We start from the raw sequence: 25,340 nt of genomic DNA on the forward strand, positions 1-25,340 counted from the left end.
AGTGGCAGAAATCGGAGGGAGAAGGAGGACCAACAGTAGCAATCTACAATTGTTGGACACAGCAGATTTGAAACATTTTGTTTAAGCAATGAATAGGAGGGAGTGGTTGAATTATGAGGTCAGGCATAATAAGATCTCATAAGGGAAGAGTTAGCAGTGTGATGGTTAGGGGGCTAATTAGCTTTATTGGACGCATGTTGGATTTACAGAATGGAGGGAGAAAAGGCCGGTTGAAGGGTATTGAAGGATGAAGAGGACAGTGAAATGGGACGATCTGTTCATGAAACTTTTAGAGAAGTAGGATCGAAATCCAGGTTGACGAGACAGGACTGGGGCATGGTTATGCAATGGGTAGAGAGTAGGGGGGTGATGGTGTAGACTAGAGGTTTTGGCAGTGGTTGCAAAGATGTGATAAGATTTTGGAAACATACTGAGATGGCAACATCAGAAGATGAGGGTGTGTGATAACAGTGATTTTTACTCCTGGTTTCAGGGGGTATGGTTTGCTCTCATCTGCAGAGGAGAGAACATGATTGTTAGTTGTTGTGTTTTTCTCTCAGATGATTTGCCAGCGGTTAGAGTTTGCACCCAAGACCCTGTCTTGCCCTACAACTTACTTTTAACGTGGCACCTATTGAGTTTAGCTTATTCCAGCCTCGAGAAGGTCACAGGCTTAGGGGGCGCTAGGTAGCCAACCTGTTGACTGAAAAACTCAATAAAGAAGGAAATTCCTGGAGTGTACAGATCACGGGAAGTTCATTGAATAACATTAGAAATAATGAACTGTTAAGTTGTACTTATTGAACAGTGTGCTCTGAATTATAAACGACTTTAGCAACATTTTGTTTGTGATCCCTTAACTTTATTAGGCATTACTGAATAAAGCCGATTTTCCGACTAAGTTGAATGAAGTTCTAATTGTTGTTTCTAAATAGTAAATGCTCACAGAGCTTATGGTTGAAGCTCCCTGGATGAAAGAGAGGTAAGGTAATACTTTTGCCCACCGTTGTTTTATTCTGCTCTCTGTTATGCTGCATCTGCTTGGCAGGCAGGGCTTTGTGACGGGTCCTCGTAGAGTATCTTGTAGCAAGCAAGGAAAGGTTAACAGAAAGCAGATATCACCGCTTAATGAGGTCAAATCAGACTGATTTATGATTGCTGTGGAGCGGATATCCTCTTGGGGAAGATGCTTGCGCTGAAAAATCCTATAAACCAAAGCACTTGTTTATCTGTCATTCCCACTGAGATAGTAATGTAATTACTCTCATAATTATCTTCATTAGTGTCAGGCATTATCTGCAATTCATTCCTCTGCTCTAAGAGTACGTTTGTTTATTTGCACATTTTTATCTCTTGCGCGCTCCGCCAACCCGGCGAAGAAACCTGTGTTTGCAAATCTAGAGAGCGGGCGCACGCGACACGCCGCTGACATTTCCCGCGCTAATCAAAGATTGCTGTCTTTCTCTTCCAGAATCCCTACGCCCATTCCCTGACATCTGCCCTTCATTACATGGTTCCCGTGCGACCGCGACGACAGATTGTCTACCCACTGGAAAAGCTTGGCATAAACGCTCCATCAAAGCGGGTCTCCAAGGATCAGGTGGGTAACAGAAGCAGCAGCAGGCGCAGGGGCGCGCTGCCAGCCAGCGCAGGCCTTGGCAGATGGGATGACATTACTGTCTTAGTGTTGAATAGGCTGCTTCTTAATTACAGGGAACATGGCGTTCATACCCTTACAGGCTAAGCTCCCCTGCGCTCTAGTCTACCTTGTTGTCAAAGCCGGCCTGGTGACGCCTCGCCTGAGGACCCGCCGCCATTACAGCATATTTGCCAACAGGAAAGTTCAATCCCGATGATTTGCAATGGTTCTGCTGAGAATACTTTGCCACTGGTACAAGAGCAGTCACCGTAGAATTAAGCTTCTTTGATGTACACTGCACTCAGCCTTTGCTTCCTCATTTTTTTTTTTCTCGCGCCGGTTTCATCCTTTGCTCTCAAGAGCACAATCTACTGGCACTCTTTTATGAAAAAAGCTCTTGGAGAAAACCTGCCAGCGCTCCTCAGGCGCCCGTCCTGCACGCCGTCAACAAGCAGCCGGTGTTTTTTTTTTAATGCATCAACAATAACAAAACTAAATGTCAGGAATAATTGGATTGTAAGACTGACATATTCCACATATGGAGTCTCTGAATTTCTCTTTCTGAAATGCTTCGGAAATTTTGCAAATGTGCTAAAAGTGTGCTATTGTACATGCACATATTTCTCAATGACGTTCATGCCTGGTAGAGGATGCCACGTGACTGATTATGGATTAAGAGCCATTATTGCAAATGGTGCTTATCTTTTCAGAAATATTTTGTCATTTAATCGAAGTACTGATGTCACTTTCTAATGCTCTCATTTAAAAGCAATAGAAATTTGGTCTTTTTGGTAAACACACAGCTTTGCTCTATCATATTGTAACAAAAAGCGTTGTGATGTAGATAGAAAGGAATATGACATTCCTAATGAAATATAGACAAGGTGGTTCCAGGCATCAGCTCCCGACCGCCTGCAGTAGGCTGATAAGTTGTCCAGTGCCCCTTTCCCCTCTCCATATTGCGACCACTGTTGTTATCGTGTCCTCTGTGTTTCTCCTAAAGCCTCTGTGGTGACATGCTCTCATCTTAACTCCTTTATGACTCTCACTACTGAGCTCCTATATGGAGCCTGCCTCATAGCCGTTCATCCTTGGGTGGCTCTAGGTTTACCCATGCTGTGTTCATTGAAAACTGAAATAGTTTACTTTCCTGCAACCTACCTGCCTACCCATCTCATTTCCACCATCACGTTTATCCCAATCTTCTCCCTTCCTCATTACAGACCTTGAGATTGTCTTCACCATGCGCCTGGAATCATTTATCATTACCATAATCATTTATCGCTAACACAGCCCTGGCAACTAGAGTCCAACACCTGAACATCGAGACAGTGTGACCGTGCCTCTAATTTCAAATCACCAAAACTGCCATAGTAATGAGTAAGCTAAAACAGATTGTCATCCATTTGCTCCACATCACACTCTACTACTCCTCTTACCAAGAAAAGTATTTAATTTGGCTACAAATGGTCTCTTACCTACTACTGCTACCACTAAATTGGCTGGTTATCTGTCAGTCTGTGGGATTTGTAGAGCCTTCAAAGCATTTCATAAAACAGCCATCCACACATTTGTCAATCATCTCTCGCTCCAAAAACCTCTCTAATCACAAGCCTTTTATCTATTAGTCCCCATCCTGTACACTGCATACCTCTATTCAGAACTGCCTTCAAACCTCTTCTGTGCAACTGAAGACTACCATAAGGAACAAAATATTGGTTATTGTACTGTTTCAAGTCTCATCCACTACTGTTTCTACTGCATCATGTATTCTTAATGTTTCTAAAAGTTTAAAATTCAAATGTTGCTGTTTGCTGTGTAATTTCATGATTCCTATCGATGCAGTTTCTTGGAAGTGCTCCTGATTGCACTCGAACAATTACTAAGGCAAAATGCAAAACCAGAAAACTTTGCAACATTCTGGAGGCATAGGATAGGCGAATGTTCTTTGCCTAGATTGTAAAAAAAACCTTGCCCCAACCCTGAATTTGAATATAATATACACATATCAGCTTTCAAAATTTGATAAAATCTGCTTATTTTGACCGCCTTTTGAATTTACATCTACCACACGCCCTCTTACTTTACTTATAAGGGGATATTTATATGAACTAGTAAATGGTGCAAAACACTCTTATGCAAATAGCTTGTGCCTGAAATACTAGCAGTGTTTTTGCACCCAATTTCCTGTTCGGGGCTTAAAATGGTGAATAACTTGTGCAAACATTAATTGTGGCCGTTAGTGCCATGGATTGCAAGGGCAAATACCTAGCCGTAAAAAACACAGAAGTGAGTGCAGTTTGTACTCCACTTCTAGTAGGCATGATTGTAATATAGTGCACAGATATAATTTTAACCTGCTTTTACTCAAGGGATATTTTTTAAAATAATCACGGTAATGTTTCACTCAAGTGTCTGCTAGAAAATAAAGCTGTCTACGTTTTAAAAAGTGGATTTGAAGTTCCTCTGGTGGGGAATCCACATGAGTCGCTCTATTCCCTACTGTTGGCAAGAAGCAGATATTGAATCATGTTATTTTGTTGGGCACTGTCGCTTACCTCACGACATTGTGAAAGCAGTGCTTTAGTCTTTTGTTATCATAAAGTCTACCAGAAGACCAGGTTATTTTGACTTTCTTCATTTTTCTTTTTTTCTGAAATTATGGAATGATGTTTAGACATAACACCTTTGTACGTTCGCCAGTAAATGTTTGGGTTGCCTTTTTCCTCACATTTAGCATTTTGGGGCATTTTCATGGTCAGTAATACCAGGTTGTTCTATTTTTTTTTTTTTACCAATTGCTGGTAACACGATTTCTTGATGTCAGCCTGCCTTTGCCTTTGTTGAGACTTTTTAGTTCGTTTTAGTTAGCTAAGACTGCTTTTCCTGATACTGGTTGGCGGAGCTACAGCGAGGAGGTGAGTTGCAGATTTGAGCCTCATGTGAGTGGGATAATGTTCTTCTGGATTGAGGTGTACATGTATCTAGTATTTGTAGAGTGCCAACCCAAATAAAAGTAGCGGAGTGGTTTATAGTGTCCAAGGCAAAAATATGGTTAAAGAATGATTGGAGAGGTAAAAGGGTTCTAGGAACAGAAATTGACTATTTTTTCATTTAACATCGGAACCTCTACCTTTTTTAGAGAGGCAGACCTCAGTTGTCTCTTGGGCATATACCATATAAAGGCTCTTCTCAGCTACAGAGGCCTGGTGACCATTAAGAGCTTTGTGAACCAAACATAGCTTTGAACTGGGCACATTTAGCAACCAATGCACAGATCAAATCCCTTCTCTGATTGACTGACATCTAGGGATACCCACAATCAGACAGGCAACTCCATACTGAATCAACTGGAGTCTGTTTGGGTTACCTCTGTTGATATTGAGATACAGAGCATTGCAGTAGTCAGTGCGCCAAGTGATAAGCTTGTAAAAATGTTGTTCACCAAAGACCAGGATCTCACCAAAGACCAGGATCTCAGTTTAAGCCAGTTCTCTTTTATCTAATGATTGATAGCAACCATGCACTGTTTGAACTTCTCTACCTCCCCAAGTATATTGTCAGAGAAAGATACAATGGTTTATTTGTCCTCAGCATATAGCAACACCTGGAAGCCAAAGGATTGGATCAGTTTAGCAAAGGGGGCCACATAAAGATTGAACAAAGTCAGGATAAGCGAAGAAACCTGAGGCACCCTGTAGGAAGTTGGCTCTGTATATACTATTTCAAAGTAAGAAATAGTGTGCACAGAGTCCAAGGGTTCCCCTTACAGGTAAGATAGTGGCAAAAAGAGATAATTCTAATGCTCTATTTTGTGGTAGTGTGGTCGAGCAGTAGGCTTATCAGAGGGTAGTGTTAAGCATTTGTTGTACACACACAGGCAATAAATGAGGAACACACACTCAAAGACAATTCCAGGCCAATGGGTTTTTATATAGAAAAATATATTTTCTTAGTTTTAGTTTATTTTAAGAACCACAGTTTCAAGATTTACAAACAATACTTTAAATGAAAGGTATTTCACTGAGGTATCTTAGGAACATTGAATTATCACAATAGCATGTACAGTTTTGGCAAAAATGGCAATAAGCTATTTTAAAAGTGGACACTGCAAAAATCAACAGTTCCTGGGGGAGGTAAGTAAAGGTTAAGTTCACAGGTAAGTAAAACACTTTCAGGGTTCAAAGTTGGGTCCAAGGTAGCCCACCGTTGGGGGTTCAAGGCAACCCCAAAGTTACCACACCAGCAGCTCATGGCCGGTCAGGTGCAGAGGTCAAAGTGGTGCCCAAAACACATAGGCTTCAATGGAAATAGGGGTGCCCCGGTTCCAGTCTGCCAGCAGGTAAGTACCTGCGTCTTTGGAGGGCAGAGCAGGGGGGTTTTGTAGGGCACCGGGGGGGGACACAAGAAGGCACAGAAAGTACACCCTCAGCGTCACAGGGGCAGCCGGGTGCAGAGTGCAAACAGGCGTCGGGGTTTCAATAGGATTCAATGAGGAGACCCGGGGGTCTCTTCAGCGATGCAGGCAGGCACAGGGGGGGGCTCCTCGGGTTAGCCACCACCTGGGCTAGGAAGAGGGTCGCCTGGGGGTCGCTCCTGCACTGGAGTTCGGTTTCTTCAGGTCCTGGGGGCTGCGGTGCAGTGTTTTCCAGGCGTCGGGTTCCTTGAAGCAGGTAGTCGCAGTCAGGGGGAGCCTCTGGATTCTCTCTGCAGGCGTCGCTGTGGGGACTCAGGGGGGTCAACTCTGGCTACTCACGGGCTCGCAGTTGCCGGGGAGTCCTCCCTGTAGAGTTAGTTTTCCGCAGGTCGAGCTGGGGGCGTGGGGTGCAGAGTGGAAAGTCTCACGCTTCCGGCGGGAAACGTGTGGTCTTTAAAAGTTGCTTCTTTGTTGCAAAGTTGCAGTTTTGTTGAACAGGGCCGCTGTCCTCCGGAGTTTCTTGGTCCTTTTAGATGCAGGGTAGTCCTCTGAGGCTTCAGAGGTCACTGGACCCTGGGGGATGCGTCGCTGTTGCAGTTTTACTTGAAGTGGGGAGACAGGCCGGTAGGGCTGGGGCCAAAGCAGTTGGTGTCTCCTTCTTCTCTGCAGGGCTTCAGGTCAGCAGTCCTTCTTCGTCTTCAGGTTGCAGGAATCTATCTTCCTCGGTTCTGGGAGCCCCTAAATACTCAATTTAGGGGTGTGTTTAGGTCTGGGAGGATAGTAGCCAATGGCTACTATCCCTGAGGGTGGCTACACCCTCTTTGTGCCTCCTCCCTGAGGGGAGGGGGGCACATTCCTATTCCTATTGGGGGAATCCTCCATCTGCAAGATGGAGGATTTCTAAAAGTCAGAGTCACCTCAGCTCAGGACACCTTAGGGGTTGTCCTGACTGGCCAGTGACTCCTCCTTGTTTTTCTCATTATCTCCTCCAGCCTTGCTGCCAAAAGTGGGGGCAGTGGCCGGAGGTGCGGGCATCTCCACTAGCTGGGATGCCCTGTGGCGCTGTAACAAAGGGGGTGAGCCTTTGAGGCTCACCGCCAGGTGTTACAGTTCCTGCAGGGGGAGGTGTGAAGCACCTCCACCCAGTACAGGCTTTGTTACTGGTCACAGAGTGACAACGGCACTCTCCCCATGTGGCCAGCAACATGTCTGGTGTGTGGCAGGCTGGCAAAAACTAGTCAGCCCACACTGGAGTCGGTATGTTTTCAGGGGGCATCTCTAAGATGCCCTCTGGGTGTATTTTTACAATAAAGTGCACACTGGCATCAGTGTGATTTTATTGTGCTGAGAAGTTTGATACCAAACTTCACAGTTTTCAGTGTAGCCATTATGGTGCTGTGGAGTTCGTGTTTGACAGACTCCCAGACCATATACTCTTATGGCTACCCTGCACTTACAGTGTCTAAGGTTTTGCTTAGACACTGTAGGGGCATAGTGCTCATGCACCTATGCCCTCACCTGTGGTGTAGTGCACCCTGCCTTAGGGCTGTAAGGCCTGCTAGAGGGGTGACTTATCTATGCCATAGGCAGTGTGAGGTTGGCATGGCACCCTGAGGGGAGTGCCATGTCGACTTAGTCATTTTCTCCCCACCAGCACACACAAGCTGGCACGCAGTGTGTCTGTGCTGAGTGAGGTGTCCCTAGGGTGGCATAAGACATGCTGCAGCCCTTAGAGACCTTCCCTGGCATCAGGGCCCTTGGTACCAGGGGTACCAGTTACAAGGGACTTACCTGGATGCCAGGGTTGTGCCAAATGTGGAGACAAAGGTACAGTTTAGGGAAAGAACACTGGTGCTGGGGCCTGTTTAGCAGGCCCCAGCACACTTTCAAATCATAACTTGGCATCAGCAAAGGCAAAAAGTCAGGGGGTAACCATGCCAAGGAGGCATTTCCTTACACACCCCACAAGGGAGCTGAAAATAACCTGACCTAAACTGACCACAGCTCACTGTTCGAGATCTGTTAGAAAGAAAAGATTCCATCAGAGCCAGGGCGGTGTCCCTAAACCTAGCCTAGTGCAATCTATGTACCAGTCTGGGAGGGGACACCGTATTGAACACAGCTGTAAGATCTAACAAGATTAGAACGGCAGAACCTCCCTGGTCAACCTGCTGACGGATAGTGTCAGTGGCAGTAAACATGGTGGACTCTGTGCTGTAACCCTTCTGAAAACCATTCTGTGAAGTATCCAAGAGATCCTGATACTCTAGGAATGTTATCATCTCTTAATTCAGACATTTCTCTAATATTTTAGCTGGCTCAGGATGAAGATAAAAAGAGTGCAGATTATTCACATCCTCCGGGTCTCCAGTGGGCTTCTTTTTAAGGGGCACCATAATCGCCTCCTTCCAGGATTGGGAAAAGAGTCCAGTAAGAAGAACACAATTGTAGACCTTTTCAAGAAAACTGGATATCTGATCTGGGACTAGCTGCAGAATACAGGTGGACAAGGGTCATCCGGGAACTGGAATTCAGCCAGAGAAGTTACTTCATCTGGGTGCCAGAGACCAGGGGAAAAACTGACATAGTAGATGTTGGAGGGCTATTTGTAGCTTTGTCAGCTCTAAGAGGAACCCGGCTTCCTCATGCTTAAAACCAGCTACACGCCTCAGGATTTTGTTCTGAAAATGATCTGCCATTTTATTGCAAAATTCCGGAGAACGTTTGGGCAGAGAGATTTTTAATCACTTCAAAAAAACTCTTGTGGGCTGTTTGTGGTCGACTTGATCTTAGTGGTGAGGTAGGAGAGGACTTCGCTAGTCTAATAGCACATTTTTAACTGAACACACATTCTTTGTGCTGCTCCTTATCTTCAAGTGAAGAAGAGAGCTGCCACTTACGTTCCTGCCTTCTACATCAATGTGTATGCTCTTTAAACTCATCTAAGAACGTGAAGAAAAGTAAGGGATGCACCCAAAAATGAGTCTCACACAACCACCCTCAGTTGCTTGCACCATACCACCAAATGCATTGAGAGACTGTGGACCTCATTAAAGAGGCATTTCATTTGGTAGCACATCTGTACAAAACGGAGGCGGCTTCATGAGGGTAACCTCCTAATAATTGTAGCAGAAGAGTTAGTTGATCTGGATGCTGAAAAGAAGTAACAAAAGGCATTCAAAAAGAGTGCAGTTTCTTCAATGGTGTGACCAGACGTCCAAGGGAAACAACCTGAAAACTGGCCTCTGGTGGCTAATATGAACCTGTTTAGGGGTATCTACATTCCCCTGGAACGAACATCCTGAGTGATACTGTGCAAATCAACTTGGAATTGGATGACTTCCTATTTGACTCCAATATGCATATCAAAGTATGCCTTCCAATAGCTTTCCAGCTAGAGCTGCAGAGTGAAAGCATATTGGTTGCTGGCCTGGGAAGCTGAAGAGAAGTGGCAAAGGTAAGTGCTCTAGAATCCAGGAAAATCCCTGACCTGCACAGGACCTAAACAATCTGAAGCATAGGGAGCAGCAAGATAAGTGGTAAAGGTAATTGCTCTAGAATCCAGGAAAAACCTTGACCTGCACAGGACCTAAACAATCTGAAGCAGGGGGTGTGGTTTGGTGCTGCAAGATGGCGGGCGGCATCTAAGTAATTTCCCGCCACCTGGCTCGCGATCTGACTGCACATGCCATCATCTGGACGTGCAGCCCTCCAAAATCAGGGGAGGGGGTGGGGGAGTGTCACCTTGGCAGCCTAATTGGAGCCGCGCCGACTTCTTTCATGAGGTGCTGGCCACATGAGACTGGTAAGCCTCCTTTGTGGAACCTGAGGAGGCGGAGGTGACCTGAGCGCAAACAGGTGCCTGGCTGCGGTGTGGAATGGCAGCCACGTGGAGGCCCTGGAGATGAAGGGACCACTCAACCTACCCCCCCACCCATGGACCCTTCGCGCATGGATGAGATTATCGGCTGAGAGGTGAGGTGTGCGCTGCCTGGGTAGAGGCCGGTGATCGTGACAGGTGCCGTAGGAGGAGGCCCAGAGCAGGAGGGCAGTAATTGCTCAGCAGGCCTCCCCTACTGGGTCTAATTTAAGATGGAGAGTAATCAGCGGTGGTGCTACTGGCTACAGACCGTCAAGTCTCCTTGTGGGACGCACCGATGCTGCGGTCATTGAACTTGTACCCCTCCTCACAAGATCAATGGGGCTGTTGTGACAGCGCACAGAAGAACAGGAGAGAGCTGATGTGGAGCCAGAGTGAATGTGGTGAGTGAGCCGCCTGCATGCCGACCAGAGGTTCACATAACTGCGGCTCTGCCTGAGATAGTTTGCCTGCTGATTGTGCTCCTGGAGACTACCCATTTGATACAACACAGGGCCATGAGGATCACATCAGGCTATGGACTTTGACTATTGCCAACTTCCCCGAAGGCCCAAAAAACAGCGGACTCTGCTTCGCTGATGGTGCACCAAGCGAGGCAGCTGCCCCCTCCACTCCATAACACGCTTGTGGAGATCTCTCTCGTTGTTACGGCCTGCCATGTGGGCATAGGGCAGAGGCTGTATGCCCTAGCCGCTAACTCATGCAGAGAGGACCTCTCGCTGACTGGCACATACTCTTTTTTTTATCAGGCCCCGGCAGGGGTGGACACTGCACTGCTGAAGTCCTTCTTTGCCTATCACTGGACGCTGATTGTGGGTAGTGGCAGGACTGACAGGCCTTACCCATTGATTGAATGTGCCCCCAGTCTATCTGGCAGAGATCAACCCTGCGGACCATGTGGACTGTACTACCCTCCAATCAACTGCCTGTGCTGTCAGCATATCCTGTCTACTCTGAGGGCTGGTAAGCACGAACAGACTGGTAAACGACATTCGAGGCCCACAAGCTTGTCATTTGCTACATCAGCGGGAAGGAGAGGGAGCCCAGCGCTGGCCCACTGGAGCATCAGACAGTTGTGTCTCCAGTTCCCACAGGGACGCAGCACATAGTGGAGGCCCGGCCCCCACCGTTCACAATAAAAAGCTTGCCAAAATCCTGTAGGCCATCGCGACCCCTGGGCAGGACTTGAGTAGCAGACTGGATGCTGTAGCAGTGGAGGTCAGTCTACTGCAAGAGGACCACAAGAATTTGTCCGCCAGAGTAGCATGTACAGTGAGTGAACTCCTAGACTTGCGACCATCGCTAATGGAGCTAGAGTGGCAAGTGAGATCCCTCACTGCCAAGGTCTGGGAATTGGAGCACCAAGCAGAGGATTTGGACGGCTGGTCCTGGCGGAATAATCTTCAAACAGTGGGCTTTCCGAAGGACTAGATCCCAACCACTTTTTTGAGACCTGGCTGGCCCAAACTATGGGAGTAGACAATTTATCCTCGCACTGCATTGTGGAACGTATGTATAGAGTGCCCGCTCATAAGCCACTGGCTGAAGTGCCACCCAGGCCAGTACTGGTCTGCCTTCTTAATTACAGAGACAACGAAACAATGCTGCAGAAGACAAGCGTAGCGACACAGCTACTTTATGAGAACACTTGTTCCTGGATTACACAGCTGCGGTCCAGCATCATTGGGCTAAGTCAACATGGCACTCCCCTCAGAGTGCCATGCCAACCTCACACTGCCTGTGACATAGGTAAGTCACCCCTCTAGCAGGCCTTTCAGCCCTAAGGCAGGGTGCACTATACCACAGGTGAGGGCATATGTGCATGAGCACTATGTCTCTACAGTGTCTAAGCAAAACCTTAGACATTGTAAGTGAAGGGTAGCCATAAGGTGCTTCTCACCTCCCCCTGCAGGAACTGTAACACCTGGCGGTGAGCCTCAGAGGCTCCCCCCTTTTGTTACAGCACCCCAGGGCATCCCAGCTAGTGGAGATGCCCGCCCCTCCGGCCACTGCACCCACTTTTGGTGGCAAGGCTAGAGGAGATAATGAGAAAAACAAGGAGGAGTCACCCACCAGTCAGGACAGCCCTTACGGTGTCCTGAGCTGAGGTGACCCCTGCCTTGAGAAATCCTCCATCTTGAGTTTGGAGGATTCCCCCAATAGGATTAGGGATGTGCCCCCTCCCCACAGGGAGGAGGCACAAAGAGGGTGTAGCCACCCTCAAGGACAGTAGCCATTGGCTACTGCCCTCACAGACCTAAACACACCCCTAAATTCAGTATTTAGGGGCTCTCCAGATCCCAGGTAATCCGATTCCTGCAACCTGAAGAAAGGAGGACTGCTGACCTACAAGCCTGCAGAGAAGGAGGAAGAAGACAACTGATTTGGCCCCAGCCCTACCGGCCTGTCTCTAACTTCAAAAACCTGCTCCAGCGACGCATCCGAAAGGGACAAGCGACCTCTGAAGCCTCAGAGGACTGCCCTGGACTACAGGACCAAGAAACTCCAGTAAACAGCGTCCCTTTTCAAAACCAGCTACTTCTTTGCAACAAAGAAGCAACTTCCAAAGACTTCACGTTTCCTGCCGGAAGCGTGAGACTTCACACTCTGCACCCGACGCCCCCGGCTCGACCTGCAGAAAACCAACACCTCAGGGAGGACTCCCCGGTGACTGTGAGCCCGTGAGTAACCAGAGACGACCCCCACATGCCCCCCCACATCGACACCTGCAGAGAGAATACAGAGGCTCCCCCTGACCACAACTGCCTGTAACAAGGGACCCGACGCCTGGAACCAACACTGCACCCGCAGCCCCCAGGACCTGAAGGAACCAAACGTCGGTGCAAGAGCGACCCCCAGGCGACCCTCTGCCTAGCCCAGTTGGTGGCTGTCCCGAGAAGCCCCCCCATGTGCCTGCCTGCAACGCTAGAGTGATCACTGGGTCTCGCCACTGTTTTCGATCTAAAATCCGACGCCTGCTTTGCCCACTGCACCCGGCCGCCCCTGTGCCGCTGAGGGTGTACTTTGTGTGCCTTCTCGTGTTCCCCCGGTGCTCTACAAAACACCCCTGGTCTGCCCCCGAGGACGCAGGTACTTACCTGCTGGCAGTCTGGAACCGGAGCACCCCTGTTCTCCATAGGCGCCTATCTGTTTTGGGCAACTCTTTGACCTCTGCACCTGACCGGCCCTGAGCTGCTGGTGTGGTAACTTTGGGGTTGCCTTGAACCCCCAACGGTCGGCTGCCTAGGTCCCAGGACTGAGACTTGTAAGTGTTTTACTTACCTCCTAATCTAACCTTTACTGACCTCTCCCAGGAACTGTTGATTTTTGCACTGTGTCCGCTTTGAAAATAGCTTATTGACATTTTTACAAAGACTGTACATGATATTGTTTTCATTCACAGTTCCTAAAGTATCTAAGTGAAGTATCTTACATTTAAAGTATTAACTGTAAATCTTGAACCTGTGGTTCTTAAAATAAACTAAGAAAATACATTTTTCAATATAAAAACCTATTGGCCTGGAATAAGTCTTTGAGTGTGTGTTCCTCATTTATTGCCTATGTGTGTACAACAAATGCTTAACACTACCCTCTGATAAGCCTACTGCTCGACCACACTACCACAAAATAAAGCATTAGAATTATCTACTTTTGCCACTACCTTACATCTAAGGGGAACCCTTGGACTCTGTGCATACTATTTCTTACTTTGTAATAGTATATACAGAGCCAACTTCCTACACATACTCCTTGTTAATCCCAGTCAGACTGAAGGTTATAGTTAACGGTATCAGTTTCTTTTTTACCAAATCCACAGACGCCTGGGATTGGGTGGAACAGCGCTGATATGTGGCCTCCACACCATCGTCGCTGAATGCCTACGTTAAACAGTCAGGAAGAAAGAAGCATAGCTGGAAAACTCCAAAAGAGTCTGGCACAGAAAAAGTGAAAAGTGCTCCCACCCCAGCCACGTATGGAGCAAAAGCAGGCCTTATCAGCTGCAACTGCACTATGGATGGATGAGGGACCGACCATGTCACAGATCAGTAGCAGACAGCTCACTGAATCTGAGAAGGAGGCCTCTGCCAGTGAGACTCCCTCTGACATACTGCTGGAGGCTACCCCACAAACAACAGATATGCTGATTTAGTAAGGTACTGGCTGCCAATACTCATGTCACTCCTTCAGTCCTCCACCCTTCGGACTGCTGATCCTACAGAGTAAGACTAATGGAACTTTATGTTTGAGATGGGACATTGCATCTTGTTGCACACTATGCTTTATGAGTCAGGTGGCGTGAGCCCTGGGTATCACTCTTGTGCTGCTGAATCACTTGAACTTTGCACACTACAGGCCACTCACCCCACCTTACTCCTGGCTGCCCATGGCCCACATCATTCCTCAAAACGGAGACCCCATTGTTTGGAACTATGCAGTCATGGTTTGGGCATACCCTGCTGTTCAGGACCGCCCTGGGATGGGAGTTATAGGTATCAGTTGTAGTTATAATCATGTTCATGGAAGATGTATAGCACTCACAAGCACAAGTTTAGATTCTGACCAGCAACAGGGAATGGTTATCCTTCCTTTTCCCTTTTTCACTATTGTGATCAAATGGCAGAACTTAAAGTAGTGACTTGGAAGGTCAGATGTTTGGGCACTATTCATAAGAGACCTGCAATACAACAGTACATTAAATGCCGTGGAGCGCAGATAGTGCTATTGCAGAAAGCACACATAGATGGGGGTGAAGATGCCAAGCTGCAGCATAGGTGGCATGGACAATGATACTGCACCACGTATTCTGGGTGTGCATGCGGAGCCATGGTTTGGATCCATGCAGGTGTCCCATTTCATTTGGTCGGCACAGAAATAGATGCAGGTGGTCGATATGTTTTTGTAGAAGTGCCCCTGGATGGTAGGCCTGTGTTGCTTGGCAGTGTCTAAGGCCCCAGCATCTCCCAAATTGCATTCTTCACATGACTATCAGCTGTTTTGGTTAAGTGGGCACATCTACTATGGATGATAGGTGGGGACTTCAATAGTGTACTCAATGTAGATCAAGATAATTCATAATTCCCCACTACCAACTTCACCCGTGGTGTCAGTGGCTACTCACTTCTCCCAATGGCTGCAGCAATGGGCGTTGCGCGACTGCTGGTGCACACTCCATCCCGTAGCCAGAGAGTTCTCGCATTATTTAATACCACATGACCTACATGTCAGGTTAGACTATATACTCCGTCAGTCCCCCTTGCAATTATTGGCAACTGCTGCAGAATATCGTGGGAAAACGTTTTCTGACCATAATCGCTTATTGATGAGCTTTCAATGGGGACAACCACGACCACTGGTCCCCACGTGGAAGTTACTACCTGTAGCATTGGAGGACCACAGGTTCAGGGAACCCACACTAGAGACCCTAACACATTACCTGACTGATAACTGGGGCATGGTGGCCACATACACGATCAATTGGGAGGTGTTGAAGGCAGTGCTACATGGGCACTGTATCCGCACAACGGTGGCGGTTCGAGCAACAATACACAGGGAACTAGCACGCTTAGAAACTAAACTTTGAGAGATGGAACTTTATTTGCATGTTTCCCCAGAAGGAAAATGCCAATTACTTGAGGCCACTGAGACTGATCCCCGCTTAATAGAGCAACTCCGATGTCTCGACTTTAAACCGTATCAGGTGAGGATGCATGCCGAGGGGAACAAATCGGGGCACCTGCTGGCGTGGTTGCTGCATAGCTCTGCCCCAATACTGCCGATCACAGTGATTAAAATATCCCCCATACACTTGCTTACCATTCAAATAAAAATCCATGATGCCTGAACTAGTTATTAGCGAGACCTGTACAACCCCCCACCATTGGATTGAACCGAGAGGACAAAGGCCTTCATTCAGGGAGTGACCCTGCCAACACTGCATCCCTCCAGTGTAGAGGACCTAAACGTGCTCATTATGACCCAAGTTAAATGTAAGGTTATGCAGGCGTCAGCTACAGGAAAAGCCCCTGGGTTGGATGGGTACCCTATTGAGTTTTATATAACCTACTTGCCGATATTAGTGCCCAAATTACTAGAGGTTTATAAAACCACGCTGCAGGAAGGTAGACTTCCCCTGTCCTTGCGGGAATCCCTATTAATAGCCCTTCTCAAACCGGGACAAAACCTGCGGGAACTAGCTTCCTACTGCCCCCTCTCAATGACCGGATCAGATTATAAAGCCCTGGGCAAAATGATTGCCTCCAGATTACTAGTTCAAATGCCCCGGCAGATACATATAGACAAGATCAATTTTGTCCTGGGCAGATCCACAACACTCAGCATCTGCAGACTGCATAGACTAATGGAGCGAACCCCAGCCCAGTGGCCTTAAGCTGCGTGTCTAGTCATAGATCTTGAAAAAACGTTTGATACGCTGGACTGGAACTGTATGTTCTCCAACGTAGCAGTCTTCGGCATCACTGGCCGCTTGCATAATCTTATACTAATCTTATATGAAGATCCCACAGCCCGAGTGAAGATCGGGCGGTTGTAGTTCCCCTTCCTTCCCAGTGAAGAGAGAGGTATGCATCAGGGATGCCCCCTATAATCCATGCTCTTCACCTTGGCTACGGTGCTGCTGGCTGAGGAAACTTTGTCAGTGGGGTGAAGACTGGGGGAACCCTGCACGCCCCTGCATTGTATGCGGATGACGTTCTGATTTATATCCACAACATTAGAAATGGTTTAAATACCACAGCTAAGATTTTATCTGAATTCCGGGTGGAGTTGGGACTGGGGGTAAACTGGTCCAAGTCCTGCCTGTATCCCTTGGACCTACATTGCCCTCCACAACAGCTGCTAGTGGATTCCCGAGTAATTCGATGGGAGCCCAATACCTTTCGCTATTTAGGTATAAACATCTACCACACCACACAAGATCTGCTAGATGGAACTTTACAAGAGCTATTACAAATATACGCTCTCAGATGACCTTCTGGAGTACCCTTTCCACTCACAGTCCAAGGTAGAATTGCATTATCCAAAATGGTTGTACTCCCGTGCCTCTAGTATTATTTTCATAATATCCCACTATTTATCCCCAGGAAAGTCTTCTGTATGCTTCATGCTGCGTTGGGTACCTTTCTTTGGAACAAGGGTAGACGTTGGGTGGCGCTGCACAAATTGCAACTTCCAATTGAGGGGGATGGAGGTGGACACCCCAGTTTTGCACATTATTACTTGGCAGCACAACTTAAGTGGCAGGCCGATGATTAGGGGGCTTTCTGCTAGAAGAACTGGGGCAGCTCACTAATAGAGACGCTCATCGGATGGTCCAGGAAACCTTTCTCCCATCAGCCTTTCTCCCGTCAGCCTTGCCGCCCCCACACTGTCACACTGTACTACACTACTGACAGTAGCCAATGCTAACTACAGACAAAGTATCAGAATTATGCCCCGATCCTCACATATTCCCCAGAAATTAGACTAGCAGCTTTCAAGGCACTTTGGATAATGCTGGGACAAGCAGAACTTCAACGATGGGACGCGGCAGGGATTTACACAGTGATAGCTCTATTCCACAACAAGGTTCTTTTGACCCCTTTGACCTTTTACACAATGATGGGGTATACCTGGGGGACACTTCATAGCACATGCTCGACTTCTTGCCATATTGGCAGAACTATGGCAGATAATGGATTCGGAACTGGACTCTCACCCGTTAATACGCTCCTTACTTGTTATGGGCAATGGAAAAGCACCTAATTACCTGGTTCACCCAGGCATTGGCACACATGACGCAGAACCCCTCACAGGTGATATGTGGTAGCTGGGAGCAGGACGTGGGCAGGGAATTCCTGGATAAAGAATGGGACGGGGTACTGATCTATCATTAAAAAAAAAAGTGGTGAGGAATGCTACGTTTCAATATATACAGTACAATATATTGCACAGGGCCTACCTTATACCAGATACGCTACACAAAAGGTTTGGATCTCCTTCAAAATGCCCTTGCTGTCATGATCCTGTTGCCAGAATGATCCATATGTTCTGGTCCTGTCAGAAATCGGGTCAATTTTGGCCTCAAATAAGGGAGACTCTTGCAGAATTGTCATCCCCTGACATACACACAGCAAAAGGTGCCCTACTAGGTCTTTTCCGCTACCCCAAGCGAGCGACTGTAACTAACCGCTTCATTGACTTTGCGCTAATAATAGGTAGGCGAGCCAATGCTATGAATTGGAAGTTACCTGTGCTTCCAACACTTTCCCATTGGTGTGCCGCATTGCTGAAATGGGTAAAGCTGAGATGATAGCACTTAGGCAGGGAGAAGCAAGAGGGTTGAGCAAATTCCCAATAGCGAGTGGCTGGGGCATGTACATGCAGGAGTTACATACATATTGAGAAAGAATGTAGTCCTAACAATTGCGCTACAGCAGCTAGACTAAACTGTCACCAGACTAATCTGCCAAGAACCTTGGGCCCCTCTGATGCCCCATTCCAGAGTCGCTTTCCAATCCTCCAAAGCAGGACATATAGGTGTCAACTAACCAAACCTCACAAACTGTCAGAAATGAGCTGCTGAAGTTTATGTATTGTAGCTTTATATGTATCCTGCCACTCGTAAAACAATATTAATGCTGTAGATCGATGTACTTAACCTTCTATCAAGTGATGCAATGTGCTTGTCTGTACTCTTCATCATAATCTTGCGTGATACTCCCAGTTTTGTTTGACATTCAAGGTAAGTTTTTTTCCGAAGTTGTAATTATTGAACCAGCGACTCCTATCTTACCAATGATGCATATGTAGAATGTCGCCTCTCGGGCAATGTAAAAACTCATTGTATGACATACAAAGTAATAATATAGATGGCTTGTAAGTATGAATCGAAAATATATAAAATTGGTTTTAAAAAACCAATCTGATGCAATGGGGCAGCAACTTGAACGCAAGTGGCACCAGTTAAAACCAGATGAACACAAAGGTAACGGTCACGCCTTTTGTTGTATGCGTATAAGTAAAACTCTTGTAATTCTTCACAGGAGCGATTTGAAATTTACCTAGAGTTCGCTTTCAAATATTGTGTTGATTCCCATGCTCAGATATCACAAGTATTTTGTAAACATCTGGGACTTAGTTTAGTTCAGAAGAAAAGTGAAAATGATCAGTCATTTGATCAATGATCACCTGTTGATGTGGAAAGAAGAGGCACTACTTTGTGCTATTCTGAACCTAAATTAGACATTCTACCTTCTTCCCTTGTCAAGGCAACTATTAGCAGGCTAGCTGAGCCTATATCTCTTCTAATGAATGTGTATCTTCAAAACAGGCTTTCTCTAGATGAGTTAATTCCTCTATTGGCGAAGGACGGTCCTAGCGCTAATATGCATGCTAACTAATGGCTGATCTTCACTTTATAAATTCCATCTAAGACAATGGAGTTGGCTGTCACTGCATAAATACTTAGAAAGCAATTCTGTATTTTGTTGATTACCTATCATGCTTCATTCTCATTAAAAGTACTGATATAGCTACGTTGGACATAAAGGAAACATTTTGGAACCCTTAATAATGACCAGGCTTCTGCTTTGATTCTTTCAGATGTTTTGGTGGCTTTTGACTCAATAAACCACAGGCTACTTCTCACTCTCCTAGCCCATGCTTTGGGAGTAAATGCTGGGGCACCAATTTGTATTAGGCCTTTTTATCAAATCTCAGACAAGTTCATCTAAGTCTTTTGTTTCTCTAAACATCATATGTTGGGATCTGGCTTACCCCCGAATCAACATTATCGCTACTTTTATTTAAGATCTATGTGTTCCTCTGATGAGGATTACAATGACCAGTGGACTGTGGTATCTGATGAATGCCACTAAGCTCTTATATTAGCAACCTTATGGTTAGACTCAGTATTTCTTCATGCCTTTGTTCTACAAAGAACTGGATGTCTAGGATCAACCGGTGCCTCCCATCATCTGTGTCCTTGCTGGGGTACACATCTGTGACCCAGCACTAAGCCAGACCCTCTTAAAAGTTTTTATTAGTAAAAGAAAAACTACAGACAGCACCTGTCTCCCTTCTGGAGCACAGACATGTACCACACAGTGGTGGCTTATGTGGAGGCCACTACTTTCTGTTACCCTGAATGCCCTGCAAACATCATACTTTGGTTAAAAAAAACAGAATTCACAATTATTTCTGTGACCAAAAGCTCTGGAATATTTGTGAAAATTTACAAATTCCACCATCCAGTGTTTCTAAACTTTTACCAATAGAAAACAACAGTCTTGTACATTTGTGGGTGTTCTGTCATAACTGACAAGAACAGGCCAAAAGGTTGACCATGTGAAGTCAGTGTATTAATAGTGTGCTTGCCGCATGGCTAAGCATTTTAGCTTCTTCCCGCCCCATGCAGTAGACATACCTGCACATGTGGAATACCATTTTTATAAGGAGACGTGAGAAAATATGGTGGTAGGGCTTTTGCCAGAAGTTGCAGTTGTCTGTCACAGAAAAGTGAAAAGACTTTTTTTTTTAATCATACTTTGACATTTGCAGGGGTTCTGCTACAAATTAGTGTTCTCCACCAGTATTACATATTTAATTGCGAAGACTATGTACCATGGGAAAGCCCATGCTTATGTGTATGCTGGATTCCAAATATTCAAGGCAGCAATTCTCTGTTTAGCATTCCAGGATTTACGTGCAAAATGCAACAATATATTGAGCAAATTAAGTAACAAATGTGAAAATAGCCCAAAGAGATACTGTCTTTAAACAACCAAATTGCAATGTTTTTCTAAAGAAAGTCTTCAGCACCGAAGTGTGAAAAAATCCTAGCAGTGAAAGTGTTAAAGTGGCTCCTTTGTATAACTTGTCAAATATATTCTGATTATGGGAAACTAAAAAAAAAAATGGCTTAAATTCAAGCTATAATTTCCCAAGGTTTTTATAGTGTATAATTCTTATTGTATAATGTTTCAGAGTCTCTAATGGATTGGCTCTCATTATTAAGCTGTATGATGTTCAGAACACATATATAATGATTGCGTAGGGCCTATATATGACCACATCTGAAGTCTGCGAAAAGACCTTGATTGGCCACTTGTGGCTACTCAGGGTAAGCCGGGAGTACATTGCAGTACCTGAAATTATTACATGGTTTAACTTCTAACTACATACCAAATATTTCACCTTTTTAAAAACACAAAGGCTGCTCTGATTTGCAGCCGGCCCTTAAATAGTTGTTCCTAAGTGGCACCACACTAAACTTGCTAGTAACTGCTTAGCTGTTGCTGAGGCCATGTTACAGAACCAAATGTGTGTGTCTCTTTAATAAAAAAGCTATTTTGAAAATAGTGTGTTCAAGATGTCTTCATTTCCATTTTGAAACATCTGCCAGCATGCACACTGGTTATTCAAGCACAGAAATTACTCTGTATTAGAGATCCTTTTCTCAAGCAGCGGGGGAACCGCCAAACTGTACAAAGACCGGATGGAAGTATATATAACTTAAATGTAACTGTCAACCGTAATTTTCCCTTGCTGTGATTCAAAACCTGAATAGGTGCACTTTGCATATAGCAGTGAAAGTCTTGCTGTGGCAAACTCACTCTTACCTGAGAGATTATGATATTGCTGCCTCAGTTCAAGTGTAGAACCTTCAGTCAGGGCATATCAAATAACAGCAAAATGTATCCTCATTTGGAAACAATTCACTGGTTTTCACATTTTGGGCTAGCAAATATTGATTCCTCATACTAGCAACACCCTTATAAATGTAATGGGGGAATGCAAATAGATCAGTTTTATAGTAGTAATTATGATTATTACCAGTTTCATATAGTGTGGTATAGATCCAGTGGGTGACAGTACTTTAAACATTTTACAGGTTATCAGAGTGATTGTCACATATATACCAATGTATGAGATAGGGTAGGGAATTGTTATATATTGCATGAAAGTAGTAGGCTGCAAATTGATTGCTATATGTGGTTTAGATATGTAAGACATGAATAGGAATGTCAGCATAATGCCCACATAAGAGGAGGGGATACATTAGAGGTGAATAAAGAATGCATACACATAAAGAGACATAACAGCCTTGTTTACTTAATTACTGGTAATAACTTTGCTTTATTACATAATTACTGGGAATAGCTTTATTCATCCTTGTTTACAGTGTTACTGGTAAAGCTTTACTCTGGCTTGGACATAGAATTACATAGGATATGGGTTTCTAGAATAGAGAGTTTTTGGCGCGGATGTTGTCACCTTGTAGTATTAAGTGGCATTGAAACAACAGGCATTTCAATATATTGATTATGGTATCAGTAAGAGGGGTTGTCCAGATGGCTGGTGGGTTGAAATTATGTACCATGTCGACCCTCACCTTGAAGGATTGTGTAAATGTCCTTTTCTTCTTGGAGGGTGGGTTTTCGGGGATGCTATCAGAGCTCTGAAGTTGTTGCAGTCCTCCTACAGTGACCAATTTATGGACAAGAAAGTTTGGGTTTCCATACTGTAGCCCCACATGGGTAGTGCAGACCAGAATATATACTTTGCTTGCTCCAGTAGTGTGCCATTGTAGCACAGTCAGAATTGAAGAGATATGATCAAACTTTGTGTTTCTGTATGTAACCACTTAAACAATAGTCTAGGAATATTTGGGGAATTCCTGTGAGTAGTAAATTTTCATAGCCCAGCCTTGATAACACCAGGGATTCAACAACATGCTTTGAATCATCTTCTGTGTTGTGAAATATATTACCTCACTGGAGTCTAGCTGATACTGTGCTTGTTTGACCAATTAATTGATGCGTACTTTACAGTTCAGATTATTTTGCAAAAATATGCCTCAAGGACTGGTGCATTTGGGGTGCCATTCTACACAGTTTGGGTGTTAGTGCAGTGTCTAAAATTATAAATCAATTGTAATGTAAATCAGTCAACACATTAAGGGCCAGATGTAGCAAATGTGTTCGTACATAAGGCCCTAAGTGTGTTGAGCCAGGCTTGATAGGAGATGCAGTAGTTTGGAGAGGTAGTTCCAGATAAACCATGTTTTATGTGGATTGATTTTGAGATGATATGTTGTATTCCAGGTTTGGTTGTTATCCAAACCATGGGCTATGATTTCAGTGTATTTGGGTAAGGAACTTTTCAGATTGAGCTGGGTGTCATTACTGTAAAAATGTATGTGATTCTTGAGTGTTTCAGAGAGGAGTTAAGTGGTTTCATGTAAAGATAATTGAAGATTGTAAAGAGCAGGAGAGGGAAATGTAAAACCTTGAGAAATGCCTTGGTGCAGCATAGCAAAGTAAAAAAAAAAAAAAAAGGAGTTTACCTATTGTATATACTGAGATCAGTTTTCAGGATGTGATGAAAACTAGCTAAGGGCTACCCCATTCCACTTTTAAGAATTTACAGGAAATATGTAATTAATAATGACACATTCCTTAATTTTTAATTCATCAACATAAATTTCAGAAATTAGCTCTTTCTCACTATTTTAAGCTTCCTAAATGAAATAGTCATCTTCTACTTTTGGGACTGTTTTCCTTCTCTCCGTTTTGTGGTTGGAAACAACATTTTCTTTATTATCCTTGTCCACCACCTATTAATATTCATTAATTTTCAAATGGAGCAGTATTTCTTGCTCACCTATAATCATCAGGTTGAATGTTCATTTTTCTTCAAGTATAGATTCAGATTGGAGTGAGCTTTTAGTCCTACACATCTACATATAGGTGTTAGAAAACTATGTTAAGGCTGGAGAAGCAAATTATTCACCGCATCATCCTCTTGAGTGTCTATCCAGATGGAACAAAAAGTGCCTACCGATGAATAAAGCACACTTTGGGAAGAGCAGTAATGCTCATTATATCCAGAATCCAGTTATACCACTACTGTGAAGATTTAGATTTATAATTGTTTTTTCTTACTTGCACTAAGCGAACTATGAAAGAAGTGTGTGCTCCCTTTATTCATTGTCTCATTAATCCTCATCTCCACATTCTGTTTGGATAGAATAGCTCATGGAATACTGTACAGCAGTGGTTCCCAACATTTTGACTTCTGTGGACCCCAACTTTATCATTACTGGAACCTGGAGCCTCACTCTCACCAATTTTATTCAACATCTACATCTCGCCCTTATAATCGTTCATTAGATCTTTTGGTTTTCATTCTTTATCATATGCAGGTGATATACAGGTAATCATTAGGTTGAACAAAAAAGCTTTGTCATCTGTTCCAACATTGACTTATTCTGGACAGCACTTTAATCACTTGGTGGGCCATGCTTTTTTTCAAGCAATGTACCAATTAAGCAGAGTTAATTATTATGGGAAACATTAAGATTAGTAGGGCCACGGCCTTTGTCCATAGTGTATGGGTCCCACTCGCAAACCTTGTTGACTATGCAAAATCTCTTGGGAGTGTTATTTGACAGAGAAGCCTCATTGCAGCATCAGGTCAGTTCTGAGCTAGCCGTCTGTTCTGTAGTGTAGGATCTTTATTGTTAGTCATAAATGGTAAAATGATTCTGTGCTGCCATTTACATAGATGCATTGTTCATAAAATATAGCACAGGGTGGCAATGTCCATTTGTCCATGGGATTAGTAGAACCCTGTAGATAGAAGTCCATGAAAGACCTAATTTATTTCTGGAATTGACAAGCAGATTTACCCTAGTAGCATTTTAAAAAAAATACATTGCAGCATCTTAGATGTAAAAGAGGGTTAAAATATGAAGTTTGAAAGAAAAAAAGACAGCCTGATAGACTTCCATTATAAACAAAGTATAATAAGTCCTGAATCTACGATTTCCAGGATTCCCCTACCTGTGATGCACTGTACTGGCAGTGTGCCTAACTCAGACAGTTCTTTTATCCAGCCACTATGAGAAATGTCTGAGAGCACCAGAAAGGTTTTATACCTCAATTTTGTTCTTGAAATTAGACTTTTTTTGAGAAAGAATGTGTCAACTATTTTTCCTCATAGAATGTTTGAGAACCCTCCTCACAGTTTCTGCCATGGGAGAAAGAAAGCAGCTATAGGCTCCCACAAAGTCTTGGTGGTATGCTTTCCTCCATCCTGTCACGTAAAAGACTACAGTGCATGCCAAACAACGTCTGAGAGAACTCTTAAGGATCAACAGGGCACCAGGCTTCGAGGGTTGCCTAGGAATGTTAAGGCAGAGGACGAGAGGGAAAAGAGCAAAAAGATGTATGAGCAACCTCTCAGACATCCCCCTTCTAAGAAGGCATGCTTTGATGAGGACTCCCCATATCATTCCTTTTGATGATCCTGTTCAAAAACATCTTTGCCCTCTACAGTAATCTCCCAGAATGGTTTTCAAGATGCCTGTGTGTCCATGTCTACTTCCACCTACACCTCCATCT

At 44.8% G+C, this 25,340-nt stretch overlaps 1 protein-coding gene across 3 annotated transcripts in view; it reads left to right on the plus strand.

Annotated features, from left to right (window-relative positions):
- The window catches only part of CFAP61 (cilia and flagella associated protein 61), a 1,725,308-nt gene that overhangs the window by 607,394 nt on the left and 1,092,574 nt on the right, over positions 1-25,340 (plus strand). For all 3 annotated transcript variants that reach the window (XM_069234340.1, XM_069234338.1, XM_069234339.1), the window contains one exon: positions 1,472-1,600. In XM_069234340.1, the coding sequence (XP_069090441.1) occupies positions 1,472-1,600 (129 nt within the window). The remainder of the gene's footprint in view (positions 1-1,471; positions 1,601-25,340) is intronic.

This window comes from Pleurodeles waltl, chromosome 5 (assembly GCF_031143425.1).
Source record: "Pleurodeles waltl isolate 20211129_DDA chromosome 5, aPleWal1.hap1.20221129, whole genome shotgun sequence".
Lineage (NCBI taxonomy): Eukaryota > Metazoa > Chordata > Amphibia > Caudata > Salamandridae > Pleurodeles > Pleurodeles waltl.